At 39.2% G+C, this 19554-nt stretch overlaps 2 protein-coding genes across 3 annotated transcripts; both read right to left on the bottom strand.

Annotated features, from left to right (window-relative positions):
• Positions 1–6163: 6163 nt before the first annotated feature.
• Positions 6164–9063, bottom strand: klhl40b (kelch-like family member 40b). The gene is made up of 6 exons (XM_031732590.2): positions 7861–9063; positions 7476–7636; positions 7269–7376; positions 6955–7140; positions 6580–6729; positions 6164–6323 (listed from the first exon to the last, which is right to left on the bottom strand). The coding sequence occupies exons 1-6, from the start codon at positions 8989–8991 to the stop codon at positions 6212–6214; spliced, it is 1848 nt and encodes a 615-aa protein (XP_031588450.1). The 5' UTR covers positions 8992–9063; the 3' UTR covers positions 6164–6211.
• Positions 9064–10458: 1395 nt separating this feature from the next.
• On the bottom strand, positions 10459–19336 carry hhatlb (hedgehog acyltransferase like, b). 2 transcript variants are annotated; one of them, XM_031732586.2, is made up of 12 exons: positions 19210–19336; positions 17163–17306; positions 15451–15518; positions 15259–15372; positions 13223–13417; positions 12933–13142; positions 12476–12647; positions 12119–12263; positions 11998–12033; positions 11712–11913; positions 11477–11618; positions 11191–11402 (listed from the first exon to the last, which is right to left on the bottom strand). In XM_031732586.2, the coding sequence occupies exons 2-12, from the start codon at positions 17266–17268 to the stop codon at positions 11191–11193; spliced, it is 1602 nt and encodes a 533-aa protein (XP_031588446.1). In that variant the 5' UTR covers positions 17269–17306; positions 19210–19336. The 2 variants fall into 2 exon arrangements, with proteins under 2 accessions (XP_039473574.1, XP_031588446.1); XM_039617640.1 differs by lacking the exon at positions 19210–19336 and having other exon boundaries at positions 10459–11402; positions 17163–17268.
• Between the last annotated feature and the right edge of the window lie 218 nt (positions 19337–19554).

A 19554-nucleotide genomic window follows, 5' to 3' on the forward strand; every position in this document is an offset into this window, starting at 1 on the left:
AAACTGTGGATACACTGGCTCACCTTTGCCATTTGGATAGCAGGGAAGAATTAGGGATAAGGAACATGAAAGCATGGATCCATTCTACCTTGGTGCTGGTGATGTAATGGGATGGTGGATATTTTCTTGGCACACTTTGAGCTCCTTAGTAGGAACTGAGCATCATTTAAACACCACACCCTACCTCAGTATTGCTTCTAAGCATGTCCATTGCTTCCAGCAGAATAACATGCTGTTTCGAATGATCTCAGACTGGTTTCTTGAACGTGACATTGAGTTTATTGTAGTCAAATCCACAGTCACCATATCTTAACAGAGGTCCAATAGAGCACCTTTGGGGTGTGGTGCAACAGGAGACTCATGTCATGGATGTAAAGCGAACAAATCTCCAGCAACTGTGTGATGCTGTCATGTCAGTGTTGAATCTGTGCCATGAAGAATTAAGGCGGTTCTGAAGGCAAATGGGGTCCAACAACAACTAGAAAGGTGTAACTAAAGAAGTGGCTCGTTAATGTATTTGCACAGAAAATGCAGAATCTGTAGGCAAGTGACGAGGATTTCGGTACCAGAATCATTCTGGTTTTCTTCCAGTCATCACCAATTCCCAAGAAAGAAAGCATATTCCAAAATGCAGTTTCAAAACCTTCGTCTTTTATCATTTAGTCAGCCTTTAGGAAGCCGTCGCCTAGATGTGCTGGAAGTGTCAAAATACTGTCAGTTTTCCCCAAAGGTTAAGTTAGCAGACTAGCTGTTGGTTTTCCTGACTGGGAGAGTGTCACTATCCTCGGTTTTATATCAAATCAATTTAAGAGTAGTGCCAATCGCTTCATTTAACTCCTATTTGAAAATTAAAATAAGAACTCTTGTTTGACACTTCAGTCGATTTTGTATTCGTATCAGTCTCTGAATACGCGCTATCATTATGCTCCCGCTCACTTTATCTACTTATAGCCTAATTGTAGTGTGGCATTAACCTGTAAATATTGTTAAGATGTGCTTCTTCCTTGTGATTTATTCCTCATGTTTACATTCGGAGAGTCAGTTGAATGTGCCCCAAAATGTGTCCTGGCTGGTACTACGGAAAGTTGGAATTTGTGGACATGCTTTTGTAAATGTAATAAGCTGTTTTATATTTAAAAAAAAATAAGCACCTTCATGTAGTCTTATGTCTAAGCTCACCCCAGATGTATTTCTTCAATTTCCACGGTTAAACCGTTAGGGCCACGTCACACATAATTTAATAATGGTACACTCTGTGTTTTTCTTCATGTGTCCGATACCTGTTTTGTATTTTGGTTTGCTGCTTTTGTACAGAGTCCTGTTTGAGACTGCCCTTTAAATGATTTAAAAGTGTAGAGCTCTTGAATTTAATGTAACTGAACAATATTCTGGCTGTGATTACAGTGAACTCAAGGATTGGAAGTGAGCTAGAAATGAGACATTTGGAGCACTGTGAGGAGGTAATGGCCAACAAAGTCAAATTAAACTTTATTGTCATTCGTGACCATACAGTGAATAGAGTTGAATAGTCTCCCTAATTAATGTGCAGAAGAATCTAAAGACAGTGCGCACGTCTATAAACATGCAGAATATGTATTTAGCCCTATGTAAACAATGACAACAAGAATTGCACAAAAAAGATGCCAGTTAAGATTTAATCTGGTAGGCTGATTGTTTAGTGCTGTTGCTCTCTTGTGGCAACTCGGTAAACTGCACTCTCCAACCCTTAGATGTACATTAATGTTCATAGTATGTGTCTCGTTATCGTTGGAGAAGCATGTAAAAGCTCAAAATTGAGATTTTTCCCACTTCCCTGTTTTAAGAAGCACTAGCCCAAGAGAAAACATTGAGATACCATGGTTAGAGGTTGTGTGTTTGCCTTACATATGGAGGGATTTGAATGTTTTTGCGTTATGGATAGTGACAGTAGCTGATGGTAAAGGAGGAGGTATAGTAGTTTAAACTACTGATTTATGCACTTTCGTTTTGTTTGCCACACTACCCCAGATACAAGTGTTTCCAGATACAAGGTGAAAATGGGTAGTAGACATCGTAAATTCCAGCATTAAATTCCTTTGTGATGGTTTTTTTTTTGTCTTATTTTTTTTTTTGTCCAGTGTTGGTCTGAGTTTGTGGTTAGTAAGTTGCACAGGTGTCAGCCCAGAGACTGACCTTAGTTTTGTTTCCCAGAATAACTTTACTTGCTTGTGGTGTGGCATGTGGCACACCGAGGATGAGTCTGCGTTATGCGTCTCTCAGCTGGTGTTTCTGCATTCTGGTCAGCCTCTTTTATACTGTCCCACTGTTTAACAAGTATCCGTGACTCTTCCTTGAGGGTGCAATCAGCGCAGGCAGTTTCTGACTGGTTTGCTCACTTCCATTATCAAGAGAAATTACTCTTAGGTGTTTCCACTTTGCCTCTGTTGAAGGGACTTAATATGTGACTGTTCTTTTCAATTGCATGAGAAAACATACAGTAAGGACGGAGTTGCCAAATTCAATACGAGAAAAACTTTTAGTGCACTTTATCCTTCAATCTAGTGGAGATACAGATATAGTAGCAGTTTCCTTGATCCTTCCTTTCCTTAAAGTACTTCCTTACCTAAATATGGTAAATTATCAAAATGCAGTTATTGACGAAATGTGTCCTTGGCAATGATCGGTCCTCTGAAGTGAAATTTAAAGAGAAAAGGGACATCAAAAGTGTACCTGTGTGGAATCAGACCAAGAAACCGGCTCTAAATAAAGGCTTCCAAGCATGCGTAGGATAGGAAATCAAAATTCATCACACCGTTCATATTTGAAAGGATTTGATGATATTTAAAGGTCAAAATAGTGTATTTGTGCTAAGAATATATTTCCTTTATAACTCTTGCACATTGTATCAAATATAGTATAAAGTGGAGGACACAGTAACCAGAGGAATTTGGGTATAAAACTCTAAATCAATGGTTCTTAACCTGGGTTCGATCGAACCCTAGGGGTTCGGTGAGTCGGTCTCAGGGGTTCGGCAGAGCCTCCGCCGTGACATGCACGGCTCATTTTGTGCACCAGTAAAGTAAGAACCACTGGTCTAAATTGACTTGTTAATCCTTCTTTGTTTGTGTTTGTGAACTAGTCTTCCTTCAATCCAGCTGCAAAGATAAAGCCCATCTGTGACATCAGAACAAGACTTCAATGAGCTGTAAAGAGGAAATGTATCAGATATGGACATTTATTATCCCTGATATTACCTAAATTGTGAAAAATGGATTAAACAGGCTGTTTTATTTTTTAATAAAGTGTTTTACAGTGAAATGGCAGTAAAGCTATGATTGTTAGACGTGAAAAGGGAAATGCTGCACAGTGTGCAGGAGTCCTGTATTCCAGGCAGGTTGACTCTATGTATTTTGATTAGCCAAATTCTAATTTACTAAGGCTAGCAGCCAAAGGCTTGTATTAGATTAGGCAAAGGTGGACCTGTCCTTGTCCTTAAATGAAGGTTTGTCAGTGATTAAGTGGGTGCCTAGACACCACGGTGACTGTGCATTCTGCATTGCACCCAAGGTTGCCACATAGCAAACTGTGAGAGTGGCACTTCAGAGAGTGCTCATGGGATTACCAAGTTATGTCTCTCTCTCTCTTTTTTTTCTTTTGAAAGCTGCTAATGATGAAGTGTGTATCCAAAAGAATTTTATTCTGTGGCCTTCACCTTCAAGAAAAGTGTTGGGAATATTGCTGTCTTATTTTAGAAACTGAAACTCGTGGTGGATATTGGAGAGAAAGTATTGTATGTGACAGTTTAAAGCAAATGTATTTCTTTTTGTTCTTGAGTAAAGAGTTGATTTTTTTTTTCTGTTAAATCTGTTAGTGTTTGGGTAAACACATGGAGCCTCAAAACTGACATATCTAATGATACCAAAAAGTAGCATTGTTAGTGCAATACAAATTAGAGTTTAAGAGGTTTTACTTGCTCCAACCACTCAAATATGGACAAAAGTAATTGACCACACTTCTTAATATTTGTTCTGGTGTTTTTAGTCCCATTGCCACAGGTGTATAAAATCAAGCACCTAGCCATGCAGTCTGCCTTTACCATCATTTGTGAAAGAATTGACTATTCTAAAGCGCTTACTGAATTTAAACAGGACGTCACTGCTGCAACAAGTAGTTTGTTAAATATCTTTGTTCCTAGACATTCTTCAGTCAACTGTAAGTGGTATCATTATTATTATTATCATTATAAAGTGGAGGTGTTTAGGAACCAGAGTAACTAAGTGGGCCATTAAGTGGTGGAAGACAATGTTACAGAGAATAAACCTCCTCTGGCATTAACATCAGCACAAAAAACTGTGTGCCAGGAGCTTCATGGCACGTTAGACCTACAGGAACTCCTGTAGTTCTAATGTGTAGGTTGCCCAACAGTTTATATTTGGTTAGGTTCCTAAATCTTTTATGATATGCAGCTAATTATCTCCCAGTTTTCACTAATGCCGTACAAATTTTCACTAATTGTGAACAAGAAATTGAACAAATGTCAAATTGATTACATTTATAGACAAAGGATTAATCTATTGTGGAAAAAAAATGAACAGATATAAAGCTTTTTATAAAACTTCAATTTACTTGGTTAAACTTTGAAAAGCTAACATAACAGTCTAAATCCTAGCACAAAAACAGTCTTTTGCAGTCTGTCATGATGTCAAATGGCAAACTGTAGATTGACTATTACTAACTAACTTTGTTTTTGAATACCTGTTGGCAAAAGGACAGATTGATTAACACTACTGTATGTAATGCTGGCTGGCATAGTTTCATGATAAAAATGTACAGCTTGAGCTGTGTAGCTAGCCAACAATGCTTGTAGGCAGTGTTTTCAGCTAAGCTAGCCACAAAGCGCTCTAAATTACTCCACAAGTATTATATGAATTCGAAATTAGTCGCTGTCATTAACAAATACTCATCCATATTTATTATATATGCATTAGGAGAATTTAACACATGGAGAGGAAAATGAGACATCAATAGGTCAAAAAGCCTGAGTGAAGAAAAACGAGCACGTGATTTAACGAATAGTAACTGCAATGGTAAAATGAGAAAACCACAGAATACCTGACTGAATTAAATAACTTTGTGTTTGTTTTACTGAAAGTTACATTTATATATATATATATAGAATATTCCTCCATTCAAGTTAAAATGAATCTTTTGCTACCTTTTGGCAGTTTGAGGGCTCCATATGAACTAAAAGTGGGAAACAAGTGTAATTTTTGCATGAGAAAGTTTAGTTTTTTTTAAGAAAATGTTTTATGGTGGCTTTCCCCTATTTTTGAGTAAAGCTACATGTGATGGTAACCATAAGCATCAATGCCATAGTCGATTCAAAGCTGTATTATTCACATTCGCATCACATTGCATTTCCCTTACTCATACTGCAGCGGTGTTAAAGAAATCATAATGTGTACTGTTATTTGCTGACTCTCAACTTTATAATGTTAACGCTACAACTTAGTTAACTCTGGTGTACAAAGCCCATGTGTAGGCAGTAGTCGTCACGTTCAGCTATGATAAAATACTAAAAACAGTACAAGGACAGTAGTGTCTAGAGGTGCTAATAACATTAGACTGTATTTTCTGTCTTTTATTGTATTATTGACTAGTGTTTACTGTCTGTAACACAACAGAGCGTAATGAAATCAATTCAATATTAAACAGTATAGATATATTATTGCAAATTCAGATGTGTGTTTGTGTTTTTTATATATATATGTATATTTTATATTTCTATTCAATTTTGTCATATTTCTGTTTTCCAGTAGTGCTTTTTTTGAAAGTAAGCTTACAATAACTTTGCTGCCATCTGTTGGGAAATGCTTATATTTTCCAGTCGCATTTAGACACTTTAATATTTTGATTTATTCCACACAGTGCAACAGATGTCTTTAGGTTACTGACTCTTTAGTTTTAGTCTGAATCAGATTTAAAATTGTAGAAAGACATATATAAAATTATTATAGATCAAAAAGAAACAAAAAAATGAATCCATAGTGTTAATTTGTCATAATTAGAAAAGCTACAACAAAAAATCAAATGCGTAAAATAAAACGGAAGAGAACAATGAACACACTGAGCTGAATATTGATGTCTGTGGCCCTGAACCGTTCTTTGGACTCTGGTACAACAACTGTGAACTAAACAGGTTCATGTTCATAAACGGGGACTGGAGGGGGTTTTACATCTTGGTGAGACGCAGGGTATTCAGTCGCACCCCCAAAACTGAAGCCCCTGAGGCGTACTTGATCTCTCTGAGGATCCCATTCCACTTCTTCTCCATCTCATTATACCTGAGGAGGTTAAGAGACAGTCGTCATTGTTTTTCCCAGGGCTCCTATCTCCCTCATTTGTGTTTAAGCTTTGTAAGTAACTATATACCCACTATGAACTAAAGCAGGACGGTGGCATCTTATATGTTGGGTTCACTGAGTAACATTTTAAATACTAACACAATTGAGTAAATACTAAATATAATTGAGATTACAGTTGTGCAAAGACAATTTAACAGTTGAAATAACTTTTTTTTAAAAGTCTGTTACGATCTACCTCCAGATGTCGTTCATCTCTTTAGGAAGAACCTCTTCGCTGTCCTCTAAAGGCATCATGGCAAAACCTCCAACAGCGTAGAGGGAACCAGCCAACGACACGAGATTCAGGGAGCTACGTTCCTGAGGAAACGGCACAAAGTCTGACCACCTGCACCGCGTTAACACACACACAGAAAGATGTTCAGTTAGATAAACCGTTTAGCCACAGCTTTATTACATTTTATTATGATGTGTCGTAACTTTACACTGACTGTGTGCTTTACAACAAATAATTCGAAACAAACTAAACTAAAAAATAAAGTAAAAGAAAAGAAATATAAATATAGGATTGTTTGCATTGATATATCTTATCTACTGATTATAAGAAACTCACTTGTTGGTAGTGATGTCATACACCTCCATAGTGTCTGTCAGGCCGTTGTCAGTGACGCCTCCTGCCACGTATATTTTGTTTTCATGAACGGTGGCTCCACATAAGGAGCGTGCGTGCTTCATGGGCGCGAGCTCCTTCCATTCAAACCGCTTGGCGTCATAGGCACACATCTTCTTTAGACAGCTCCTTTTTACAAAAGGGACAAAGACGCACAATAGTGACCTCTGAGATAAAGAAAACCATCCTTCCTTAAAGCCTTTTAGTGTCACACTTTTAATATGAACATTAATATTTCGCTTGAAGCATGTACTTACTTGTTGTCTCCCTTTCCTCCAATCACGTATACAGTGTCATTATGAGATAATGTTGCATGGCCATAAACTGGGTATGGAATCGGCTCTGACTGGCCCCATTTAAAGGAGCTGTGAATGACAAAACACATTAGGAAGTTAACTATTCAGGATGACAAACTGAGTGTTTTTCCCCTAAAATTTCATACATGAACTCAAGGCTGTACTCACTGTCTGTCGTATACCAAGACTGAATCCAGCATGTGCTCCTGCTCCTTCAGCTCCTTTCCTCCCAAAACAAAGATGGAGTTCTCAGCCTCGCCCATTCCAAACAGAAAACGGGGAGAAGGAAGGGGAGGCATGCCGAGCCAGTCGGCACTGACCGGGTCGTACTGTGGTCACAGGAGTCAAACATTTGTAAATGTTTAAGTTAATGCCGCCTGAACTACAGTATAGAAAAATATTTGGACTGTACTGTATTCGTATATGTGTACCACATAAACAAAAAGAATATCTTGTTTGAGGTTTTTTAATTTTTCAAAGCATCTAAAAATGGAATTGGAAGTTTTTCATCTTCTCATTTCTTTCTACAAACTTTGTCTTGACGTTCTCCTACCTGCAGGAAGTATGAGCACAGTGGATCCTCCTTGTTCTGTTCATCAAAGAATAATCCTCCGGCCACAAAGATCTGGTTCTCCTTGGTCACCAGGCTGGCGTGGTTTTTGGGAATCTGTGTGGAAAGTGATGCCAGAAAGCAGTCGTTCCCCGTTGGGTCGTAGGCCACAGCGCCAGCATCATTAACCATCAGGATCAAGTCTCTGACAAACATCCCAAATCGAAGATTATCGTTCAGGATGCTCGGGAGAAGTCCCTCATCATCATCTTTATCTTCACTCTCTCCATCATTCCCTGCTCCGCCATCCTCCTCCTCCTTGCTTTTTCTTTTTTTAACTTCTGGCATTTTCCCAGCGTGGGCATCCTTAACCAGCTGGAGTTTCTGCTGCAACTCGGGGTTAGAGGAGATAAGTTTGTGTTTCTCCACTTTTTCTTTCAGATAGTCCTCATTGACAAGACGCAAACGAATGCAGTCCAACAAATTCGGCAGCTCTTTCTCTCTGGTCTCTTTGTCCCGGGACACCCAGTTCATCAAAGCTTCAAAGACCTCCTCTTCTGTCTCTACGTTTAGATTGTCATTTGATAAAATGGCTGCCAGCTCACTGGGAAGCAGCTGGAGGAATTCCTCATCTCTGGAGATAAGCTGAAAGCGCTCGCAGGCATAGTTTCGAGCAGAGATGGCCAATCTGGGACAGTCCAGCATCAAGCCGAGTCTGAAGATAGCCAGACAGTTGCTGAGACTTAGGCGCTTTTGTAAGAAAGACACACATACAGTGAAAATTGAAGGGATCTGGTACATATTAGCAACAGCAAAGATATCCTGGACATTCTGCTCGGTCACATTGATCTTGGAGGTGTACAGATACTTCACGATGAGCCCCATGACACCTGGCTCCACATCCTCCAGGATAATTTCCCTCTTTTTGCTCTCATCCAGGTCAGAAAGAAAGATGGAGCGGAAGTATGAGCTGCAGGCGCACAGAACGAGCCGGTGGCAGGGAAACTCCTTGTCTTTGATCTTTAGCACACAGTCGACCAGCTTATCATTCTCCAGCAGGTCATACAGGCCATCCTGGAGTAGAGTCTGTTGGTACAATCTGGGCTCGTCCGCTGGGTTTATAGGCAGAGCCATCGTTCCTGGCAGAAGGAGTATGAAGGCTAAAAAAATCAAACAAAATGTATCTCCTCTATAACTAAGCTGTTCTAGTTTGTAGCCTGGAAAGAGGATTTAAAAGAGTATTCAGGCACACCAGAGACAGCCCACTTCCTCAGCTGTCCTGACCCTTCAACTGAACTCCAACTGGAGGTTTATTTATACACTGGGTGCTCGGTGTAGAGCAATGGGCTTTATTCTGGAACTTGAAATGTAATATCCATGCTTCCCCTTGTCCCACCTCAAACTCCACACCGACCCACTCCCAAACAGCTGACACACTGCTTAATGGGAACTGTGTCCAGCATGAGTCATGGCGGACCCTGGAGTACATGGTTTAGTAGGCTTCTCTGAGGGGGTCATCTTAGCATTTTGTTGCATTACATACATGTGACGATGACTCTGTGGAAAACAGAGGAAACTCTGAAATGACTAATAGATTTATTTTAATACACAGAATGTTTAACATAGTGTTCTTGTTCATTTCAAAGAGACAATTACAAATAAGGATTTGGCAATATATTTGTTCAGCTGCTTCGCTCTTTTAGACCAGTCTTTTTGCTAAGCTAACAGTTCTCAGTTTACTGGTGATCTGATAAGCTGCCACTACCACTATGAAAATTATTGTTTCCTAAAGAGCTTAATTAGTTTGAGTGTTTCCTAGAAGCAAGTTATTGTATTTAAACAGAACCAAAACACTTTCATTGAAAAAGAAAGGCATCTAATAATCACATCAACCCAGGTAAAATGGGCCATTTAAGGTTTGACCGTCTTAGCTCTTTAAAAGCTGTCTTTAAAAGTAAACAATACTTAACATTTAGCATTTGATGTGATTGGTCTGAGATTGCTAAGGGGGGCAGGACGATGGCTCATTTTGCCACAGAAAACTCCATGGTGAGTGACCTGACTTATCAAATCTTACTCTTCGATAATAAGGTGAATAAGAACCAAATGAACATCTAGACATTTTGATGCATGATCCACGTTGTGCTGTCCTCTGCCAGAAAAATCCAGATAACTTCCTAAATTAAACAAATTTGTACGAAAAAACATTTTTCATTACCAGCCCAATTTACCCTCATGTATTAGATAAAATGGGTGATTCATATCAGGTAAAGTGGGCCACCCTCTGAGTTGAGTTTTGTAGATATTTTGAAGGTTCCCCTTTTTAAAAATATTTAGATATATTTATTATTCCATTTTTTACATACCATTTTCACATTACACTACCTGAAAAAAAGTATGAAAGAAACATGTTGATATACAGAAGTGATAAATGTGATAGACATCAAAAGTGTTTTAAAAATACAACCAGTGGGTAGAGGAAAGGATGAGAGGGGCTTTAGCTGAGTACAGTGGAACATTTTCACTGATCAGCTGAACCATTTTACCCTGAACGCAGCTCGGGTCAAAAAACATGGGGCAGCTAATGTCTCAAAAGCTGTAGAGGCTCAACACTCATGTTTTAATGCATCAGTTTAACACAAAAATATTAAAAACATTTCAGGTAATCATGAAAACACAGTTAAATGTCATACATATTTTTTTTCTTAGTGACCCAAGTGATTTGACAAAATTACCTGGTAAATTTACCCTAACAAAAAAAGGGAACCGCCGCTCTTTGATGTCATTAAATGCATTTTATTGCCTTGTTCTGGTCAGAGCAGTGATTCACCACAGGTGTCTGTAGCACTCCCTCCCAACAGTATTCAAAGTGTTTTCCATGTGGAAGCATCAAACAGGATTCAGTGACAAAGTGCTGATGTAATGCAACAGAAATGGCTCACAGTACTATGACAAGACTCCACACTGACTCATGTAGTGTAAAAAGCGCAAGCAGTTTCATCAGAGAGAACAAAAACCTACATAAACACACAAAGTACAAATGTTTTCACTAATCTTTGCAGTTTACTTTTGCACTAGACCAATCACAGTCTCGACATTGTAGTTTTATTGTTAGTCCTGGTTAGTATACAGGTGTACTTCACAATATGTTACAGTAAATATTGATTTACTGTAATTTTTTTTCATTAAGCTTTAAATTCTCCTTTAGGTAAAAATACTTTAAATTTTATTTACAGTGAGCTTGTCTGCATCCATTCAAACTCATAATACTGTTAGCATTTGGACAGAACTCACATTTTTCATCACTGGAACCATTCGTTAAATATCAAATATCTACTCTGCTTTTTCTTTGCTGGGATCTGCGACTGGCTGAGCACCAGTGGGTGCAGTTGCAGAGGTGGTAGGACTGATGGCAGCGTTTGGAGGTGGTGCCGGTGGGAGTGGATCGGGATCGTCTATGAGTGCCTGTCTCCTCTCTTGCTCCTTGATCACTTGAATCAGACAGTAGGTCACAAACATGACGATGATGGTTGTTATGGGGAAGCCTGGGAAGGTAATTCATTGTTAATAAGCTGGTAAGAAATGGTAAAGTTGCCTCATAATTAAAAACCAAAATCACCTTTTAGAAGCAGCCGTTTGGCGACCAACTTTGCAAAGTCCAAACTGTTCAAGGCCAGAACGTTGTACAACACAATGCTCCAGAAGTTGAAAGTGTTGAAGATGGCTCTGATGCGCCGAGACATCGCTTCTGACATTGCCATCTGCAAATCATTATTTACATACGACATGCACATTAAATCCCTTATTTCTTATAAACCGCTTTAGTTGTGTACAAACAAACTCATTTAACCAACCTCAAAAGAGCTAAATGGCTCCACGGAGAAGAATTTGGCTGTCCACAGCTCAAAGTTGAGACCAAAACAGTTCAGGAAAGCCCAGATCAGGACCACCTGACAGGGTCCCAACCAGAGGATGGTGATGCCGAAGGTGCACAATGTAGCCACAAGCTCCTCCACCATGTTCTCATGCTTTCCACCCAGGTAATTATACACATACCTGTGGATTATGGCTTAATCAGAACCTCTGCTTTTCAAATGATTAACATGACTTTAATATTGGTGGCCTTTTTGAGACACTCACTTGCACAGCCAATCGTTGATCCCTCTGTCAAAGTGACTACAAAACAAAATCAGCTTTAGTACTACAGACTTTTACTGTATGTACGCCTGGAACCAATCACATGTGTACAAGCCTCACTCACGTTTCAGCAAACACATAGAGCATGGTGATGCATTTTGGTGGCTTAGGAGGGTCAAGGTGATCCAGTCTGGATACCGTGTTGATGACTCCAAACATCACAGCTGCTTTCACCCAGTCATACACCAGGTTAAAGTAAGCCAGCCCCACTGGAAACAATGCAGTGACATCAGTTCTGCTGCAAGTTTCCTTTCATCTCAAATAATTGAAATTAAAACTGCAAATGTTTCATGTTAATTTTTTGATTGCATAAAGTCAAAGCTTTCAATTATATGTTAATGGTCAGTCTTCATTTGTGCTTTTTTGCATGCCGTTGGGATTAAAAATATTAAAACGTGAATTTTCGAGAAGTGGCACAGACCTAGAGCCCAGTCAGACAGGTGCTTCATCAGCTTCAAGTCAGTGGGGATGGTGAGGATGTACATGAAGTGGAAGAGGATGTCCACTACAATGATGACGATAAGGTGGATCACACCCTGCAGGTTGATATTCCACATCTCCCGCTCTTTCCTGGTCAGGTCACACCTGTTGACCTGCAGAGGGCAGCAAACACACGTCACAACTACAGAGAAAGCCAGAAACTTTCAGCCTCAGCAGACAAGAGCCCTGTTATTTAGGGATACTTTAAACGACGATTTTTTTACTGATGGCGACATAAATGCATGTAAACTTTACATTGTGTGTTCTAAATATCTTCATGAACAGTGAAGAAAAGTAAAAGAAACCATCAATTTTAGGTCACACAGGGTTCAAAATCCCCAGCAGCGATCGTTATACTTAATAATTTTTTAACCTGTAAAGAATCAAATTCAACTTACTTGAACATAAAATTTATCAAAAGTCATGATGGGCCCGAAATAGAAGAAAGGGAGGTAGAAGTTGTACTTGAGCAGCTCCAAGATGTTGTAGTTGCCATCTTTTCTTTCACAGTTCTCCAGAGCAAAACTCGTACAACGCATGACTGTAAACCCACATCCTCCATAGAAGAAAACAGGACGCAACTCAAAGTCCCCTTCCACAAAACCTGCCTGTTTAGAGAAGACATGGGGAATCGACCATGAGAAATGTATAGACAATACACTGAGGTGTTTGGGTGCCAGCAGCTTACCTGCCAGGAAATGAAGGGTTCACACTTGAATGTAGCCAGCGTACAAAGACCAGTGACGAAGCAAAGCCAGCGGATTTTCACTAGGGAGATGCTGTAGAGCAGGATACAGTGGGAGAGGATGAGGGTGACATAGGTCCAGCCCATGCTGGTCCACACAGCAAGCAGGCCGTACACCATATATACCAAGGACCGATACTGTGGGACAGAAAAATGGTGTCACCATAAGATAGTAAGTTCTGATTTAAAAGTTTTCATACATTCATCATGGGTATGAATATCATCTTTAACGAGTGAATGATCATCTTTAACATATACTCACTTTGAAGGTTCTACAGTGTATTTTAACTTGATGAACCCAAGGGATTTAAACTTGCTCCAAAATCAACATCTTCTAGCTCAAATGAAATTTACAGCAGCCCACATGGATTGATCAATCAATCAATCAAAATGTCTTATGGAGAATATTTTTTATGCTCAGATAAGAAAAAGATTGAGCAATTGGCCCACATATACAAGAGATATGTTAGGAGGAGTAAAGTTACGGCTTTCAAACCTAAGAACAATGTCCCAGGTGTCAAGTATGGTGGTGGTACCATCACCATCACTGGTACTGATACATTGCACAAAGTGGACGGAACAATGAAGACTGAGGACCATTCTCCTTCACCAAGACTTCTCATGCCAACCCTCCCGATTTTTCCGGGAGAATCCTGATTCTGCCCAAAATTTTCTCCCGACCCCCGGACAACAAAATTGAAAACCATATCCCAGAATTCAAAGTGCGGCCCAGCCAATTCCAGTTTCCAACGATGGCGGCAGCTACTTAGTTTTAATATTACTCTTATTACTCTTTCTGCGTCGCAAAATAAACTTTTAACATATTTTCAGGCGAGAATGTGGGTGTGTCAACTTCAAATATCTGAGCTGGCGAGAACAGCAAACCTCCGCGGTCTTTCGGTACTGAGGTTAAACATGATAAGTCACTTAGATCACGTAAAAATGTTATTCTTTGGCCTTTTTCAGTGTTTTATTTGTTCGTGAGTCAATCAGTTTGGCTGAGATTAAAGTTATTAGATTAGATTAGATTAAATAAAACTTTATTAATCCCTCGGGAGGATTCCTCCGGGGGTTTTCACACAACTGAATAAACGTCAAACAGAAAACTGATTAAACAGAAGTGTGAGATGGTCGAGAATTTACGCCAGCGTCCAGTTATATTTTAGATAGCAAGGAGCAGACGGCAGAGTTTCACTCTACTGAGAGAGCTCGTGGTGTAATTCTGACCGTCCAATTTCACAGTCGCTCACTTCAGGCCCGCCCACTTAGATTAGATTAGCGAGGACCTCAGGCGGATGCCCTCTGAATTTGGACACCCCAGCTGTTTCCAGATTACAATAATAACCGTGACATTTAACTTATTTTATCCGATAAATAAATATTGTAAAATTCTTTTTGAATTTATATATTTGTATATGACACCCCCAATGCTGTTTCCAGCCAGACAATATGAGCAACTGTGTTTTGCAAAATCAAAACTGACTTTGTAATGGCTTTATTTTATCCGACCACAATTAAATAGATTGTAAAAGACAATTTAGAACTCTTGTGTTTTTCTTGTTTTTAATATATATATATATATATATATATATATATATATAAATAAGGATATAAGCTATATATATATATACCTATGATATATATGTATACCACAACTGTAACCTTTAAAGGCTATATAAAAGAGTATATATAAATCTCCCCAGTAATTATGGTTTTGTCTAGCCACCTGGTTCCATTATTCACCCGCTGTTTACTGAATGATATAAAAGTCACAGTGTAATGTTGTAAAAAAATAAACTGTGACAAAGGAGAGTTTGAGGTTGCCAGATAATGATGAGAAATAAACTTGGGTTCATTGCAGTTCAGTGCTTCACTCAGATTATTAACACTAGCGGTAAATATTGGATCTGTCCTATACTACATTAATCCACCTACAGAAGCTCAATGAAAACAATCCATCAATCTGTCAGGAGAAGCACCTGTGGAGCCAGCATGGAGCAGATCTTGGCAAACAGCACATGACCAGAGAGCGCAAATATGATGTGGTCTCTAAAGGTGGAAAACCACATCAGCCACTCGAAATCTGCAGTTTCCTGTAGACAAGCGAGCACAACAATATTAGAAATATTAGAACACTTCTGCAAACAAATGAGCTGCATTCATTTTCTTACCATTTTCCTCCCAAAGTAGTACCATCCTGGCTTCACGCTGGTTTTGAAAGTCTTTCTGTTTGCGTTGGCTAACAATGGGACAATGGGGGGGAAAAATACAACATTTTATAGTTTGGTACAGAAGCCAAGAGTTTCTGTGAAGTATGTTTTGTTTTCTTGCCCTTGAGTGCAAATGACAAACTTTTGCTAGAGTGACAGTGAAACAAATGTAGGCCAAACAGAGGGCCTATTTTCTTCTTGTGCTCGGTGGTATTAATACCGACACCTGTTCTCCTCAGCGTGGTCTACATAGCTCAGACTCCTCAACCTTACACTGTGACACTTCCCCTATATGTATACTTCACAGTGTATTGTCTGTACGTGACTGTGCTACAGTCTCAGATGAACTTTGCATTCGGGGGAATCTAATGTATCCTGATCTAGAAAAAGAGGAAAATAGTTTAGTCAAGCTTTGTTTTAGTCTTTTTTTTTCTGATTTAAATTACAAGATAATTTGTTTATAAAGTATAGATAGTCTAGGATAGAGTCACAGAATTAATATATGATTAGCTAGTACTTCATAGCTATTTATATGCTATAAATATAAATAGCTATCCTTTAAACAAAATGGTCTTCTTAGTAGTTTTCTGTCACCTAGTCCTGTGCTGGTTCATCATATTCTGTACACATTTAGTTGTTGGTCACCTCTGCCTCAAAAATCACATCATTCAAGAAATACATTACAGATTGTGACCAGCCTGTCCCTGCCATTAGGTAGCACAGTCATTCTAACCACCACTAAATGTTTCTCTAAGGCTGCCCGTTTTATCAGATTGTACTGTCCAAGCTTCCTTCAGCATTGGAGACTTCCCAGCTATTTACTGACCATGTATTTTGCCTCATTTGGAATTTTGGACATTGTTTCACATGGAGGACCCCATCATATGTGGAAGGAGTTCTGCGCACCCGTCTGAACCGATACTAGTCGATCCTCTGGCTTTTATTCCTAGACCAACAAGCAAGCGGAGGGAACTAACCAGGAGCTAGATGCAGGTCTCTGGTGTGTGGCATCGACCAACCAGTCCACCTGGACTTCCCAGTTTACCTGGAAAGAGTACTCACCCAGCTCTAACACTTTCTTTGCCACTGGTCTCTTTCAGTTCAAGCCCAGTGCCCAGCTATGTTGCAACTTTGAACTGAATCAAAGAAACTGTCCCCTACCCACACTGGTCCTTTTGAAGTTAAGGTTTTGATTAACTCTGTGTTTGTCCGTCTTAAGCTACCCCAGAATATGAGAATCAACAGGATGTGGAACGTTGCACATATTCCAGTCGAAACCCACTTAGTCCAGTTTGTTGTAACGCCTCCAACCATCTGGATCATTGATGGACAGCTTGCCTACACAGCCAGGAGGATTTTGGTTGTTTCTGTGCAGAAACTCTTGAGAGAAATTTGGAAAGATTGTTTGAAGAGATTCCTGTGGGAAAAAATGAAGCTGTGGACTTACCTGTTAACCTGACATCAGACCTCATTGTGTTAAAGCTTTCAGATACAATTCCTTGCATTTCATTGTTGTAAATAAACCTGTGAACTTTTAACTCAGAGTCATATGTTTGAATCCACCTGCACCACCAGTTATGTCAGTTTTCATTATAAATGACCAAATATAGTAGGCATAATATTCGGATACTCTTTCTGTGTGCATGTGTGTCAGCGTGTTAACTCATACTCACAACTGGACACCTCAAAGATCCAGCTGGTGGCCCAGAACATGGCCAGACACAAAACAGTGTTGTAGAAATAAATCTCATACTTGGGAAGAGCAGCTTTGATCCCCATGGTGATGCAGTCAGGATAGCACGGAGCTCCGGAGGCTCCTGAACATAAACCACAGAGAAGTCAGAGTACTTGGCATTTAATCTGTCTGTCACACCTAAAACTGGTTTTACTTCTGAAGTGGTGCCAAATAGCATTCAGAGTTTTCTTATCCTGCCTACAATAAGACACATATGCCAGAGGTTCATCCCCTTTCCCCTGATGTTATCTTTTATTTTGGGGATCCAACAGGAAGGGTGGCACATTATTCTTCATGAACAGCTGTAATCCTAAAAATAAACTGAGCCTCACAAAAAGTGTCACAGTCCTACTGCAGTATTTGTATGAGGACATTTATTACATTATTTTGTATAACCCAACTAAAATAGACTTCTAATCCATCGCTGATTCTAAATTTAGGTAACTGTCACCCGTGAACTTTCTGTGACACATTATCAGAGATGGAAAGTAACAAAAGCCATTTGCTTCCTGTCCGTGTTAACCTGTGACTATCAGGGACATTCCACAATTTTTACTGTACTTATCTTTGTACATTCATCAAATGGATTAATAACTGCTAATTTTAAAGATTATTAGTCCAGTTGTCAAGGAAGTTTCCATATCCCTTATTCAAAGGAAAGCAGAGCAGTAGGACTCATTTAAAAAAAACAAACACCTCAGAGTAAAAAAACATCAGTGTTGCTCTTGGATCACTATTACTAACACATTAGATTTTAAATGGTACTTTTAAAAAGATATGTTGGTTTTTTCTGGTTTATTTACTCTTATGTAGTTTAAATTGAGTAATTCTTAAGCTTTTTGGGACCAGGAACCACCTATAGGATTACAGTTTTTGACTCAACCGATGACTTACTCAAGGATTTCTCTATGCTCACAAGCTAGCCAGCTGGCTAATAAGGTAAGCTGCGTAGCAGCACGAGTGGCTGATTGCACGAATGACTTCATGACAGAATGACATGACTGGTCACGATGCTGTTGTATCAGAGTTTCTAATAGTCCAGTGATAACATGGGAAGAATTAAGTCACATGACATGCTGGTTTTACTGGCATAAATTAATCACACTTTTCATAGTCGCCATGTTGTGAAGGGTGGAGCTGACTGAGGAACTGAGAGACACTGAAATACCATAGGGGTCATGACTTTTCTGTTACATGGGAGGCCTGCCCTAAAACATATTGTATCATTATTATTTTTATTATTGTTAATATTATTAGTAGTAATTTGACTCTAATAGGTACCAGAATTTGCTTTAGTAAGACTAGAAATCAGCAACTAAGGAACAGTCAGAGTCAGCTATAGCAAAAAATCCATTAAACCTAAATGAACTGTATTAGTAGGCCTGGTCTGATAGTTTAATATTTGACGGTTAACGTATCTTACAAGATCATATTTGATTTGATTTGCGTCTGCATAATAAACTGTATAATTCACTATTGGCATGCCCTCCTATTGTGCCAAAGAGTGGTTCTTTTCACTATTTATCTATTGCTTTGTGGATTCTGATGCATCTTCTTTGGTACCATAAGAACCTGCTTTCTCCTTCTTATTTAATATATTCTGTTCCAAAAACCTTGCTGTATGATGCCTGATTTTAAGCTTCAATTATTTAAGAATATTGTTTCTTTGATTTGTTTGACACATTTCTCATTCATCATAAAAGGTGGAGGGTAGATGGACCGATTAGAATTTACAGTGCAGCTGCCTGCTATTTTTAACTGAACAATTTCTCTCTGATGAATTGCAGCTTACGCTTGCACACAATGAAACAGCTACGTGTTGCTATAAGAGAAAAATCAAACTCAGCTAAATGAAGTAACAATGAACTACAGTAAAACCCCTTCCTGCTTTCTCTTCATTGTGTCTGAATGAGATGCATGCTCTTTAAATGGCACACAGTCATGCACTTCAGTTTGTCCTCCGCACCACCTGTTGTGATACTGACCTTGATCGCAGTAAGCCCAAAGTAGTTGTTAAAGAAAATTCAGATTGTTTCAAAGGCACTTTAAAATGTCACATAAAAAAGAACATGGAAGGAAAGGTAAACTTTTGCATCTGCTGTGCTTCCACAGAGTGCAGGTCAAGCTGCAGGTCCCTCTGACTCCCTGAGAGGGAGCTGCCACCCGTTAAAGGTGACATGATGTATTTATACTTTGTCCACTGACACAGAGGGGGCGGACCGGGAGGACTGCTAAAACAGTATAATAGACTATGAGCCACACAACATTGGACATCTATTCAGGTCTCATATATTTGCTAATAACAGCAAATAGCAAAACTCACTGAAGCC

The sequence above is a fragment of the Oreochromis aureus genome, linkage group 9, assembly GCF_013358895.1.
Source record: "Oreochromis aureus strain Israel breed Guangdong linkage group 9, ZZ_aureus, whole genome shotgun sequence".
Classification (NCBI taxonomy): Eukaryota; Metazoa; Chordata; class Actinopteri; order Cichliformes; family Cichlidae; genus Oreochromis; species Oreochromis aureus.

Excerpts from the sequence above, each read along its gene's own strand:
- klhl40b (XM_031732590.2), bottom strand. The coding sequence starts at position 8,991 with ATGGCTCTGCCTATAAACCCAGCGGACGAGCCCAGATTGTACCAACAG. Across the intron at positions 7,141-7,268 it reads GGAGGAAAGGGAGACAACAA|GAGCTGTCTAAAGAAGATGT; the intron begins GTAAGTACATGC and ends TTTTGTAAAAAG. Across the intron at positions 6,324-6,579 it reads GAGATGAACGACATCTGGAG|GTATAATGAGATGGAGAAGA; the intron begins GTAGATCGTAAC and ends TAACCTCCTCAG.
- hhatlb (XM_039617640.1), bottom strand. The coding sequence starts at position 17,268 with ATGGGGATCAAAGCTGCTCTTCCCAAGTATGAGATTTATTTCTACAAC. Across the intron at positions 12,264-12,475 it reads CCTGTCTGACTGGGCTCTAG|TGGGGCTGGCTTACTTTAAC; the intron begins GTCTGTGCCACT and ends CATTGTTTCCAG. Across the intron at positions 11,619-11,711 it reads AGCCATTTAGCTCTTTTGAG|ATGGCAATGTCAGAAGCGAT; the intron begins GTTGGTTAAATG and ends AATGATTTGCAG.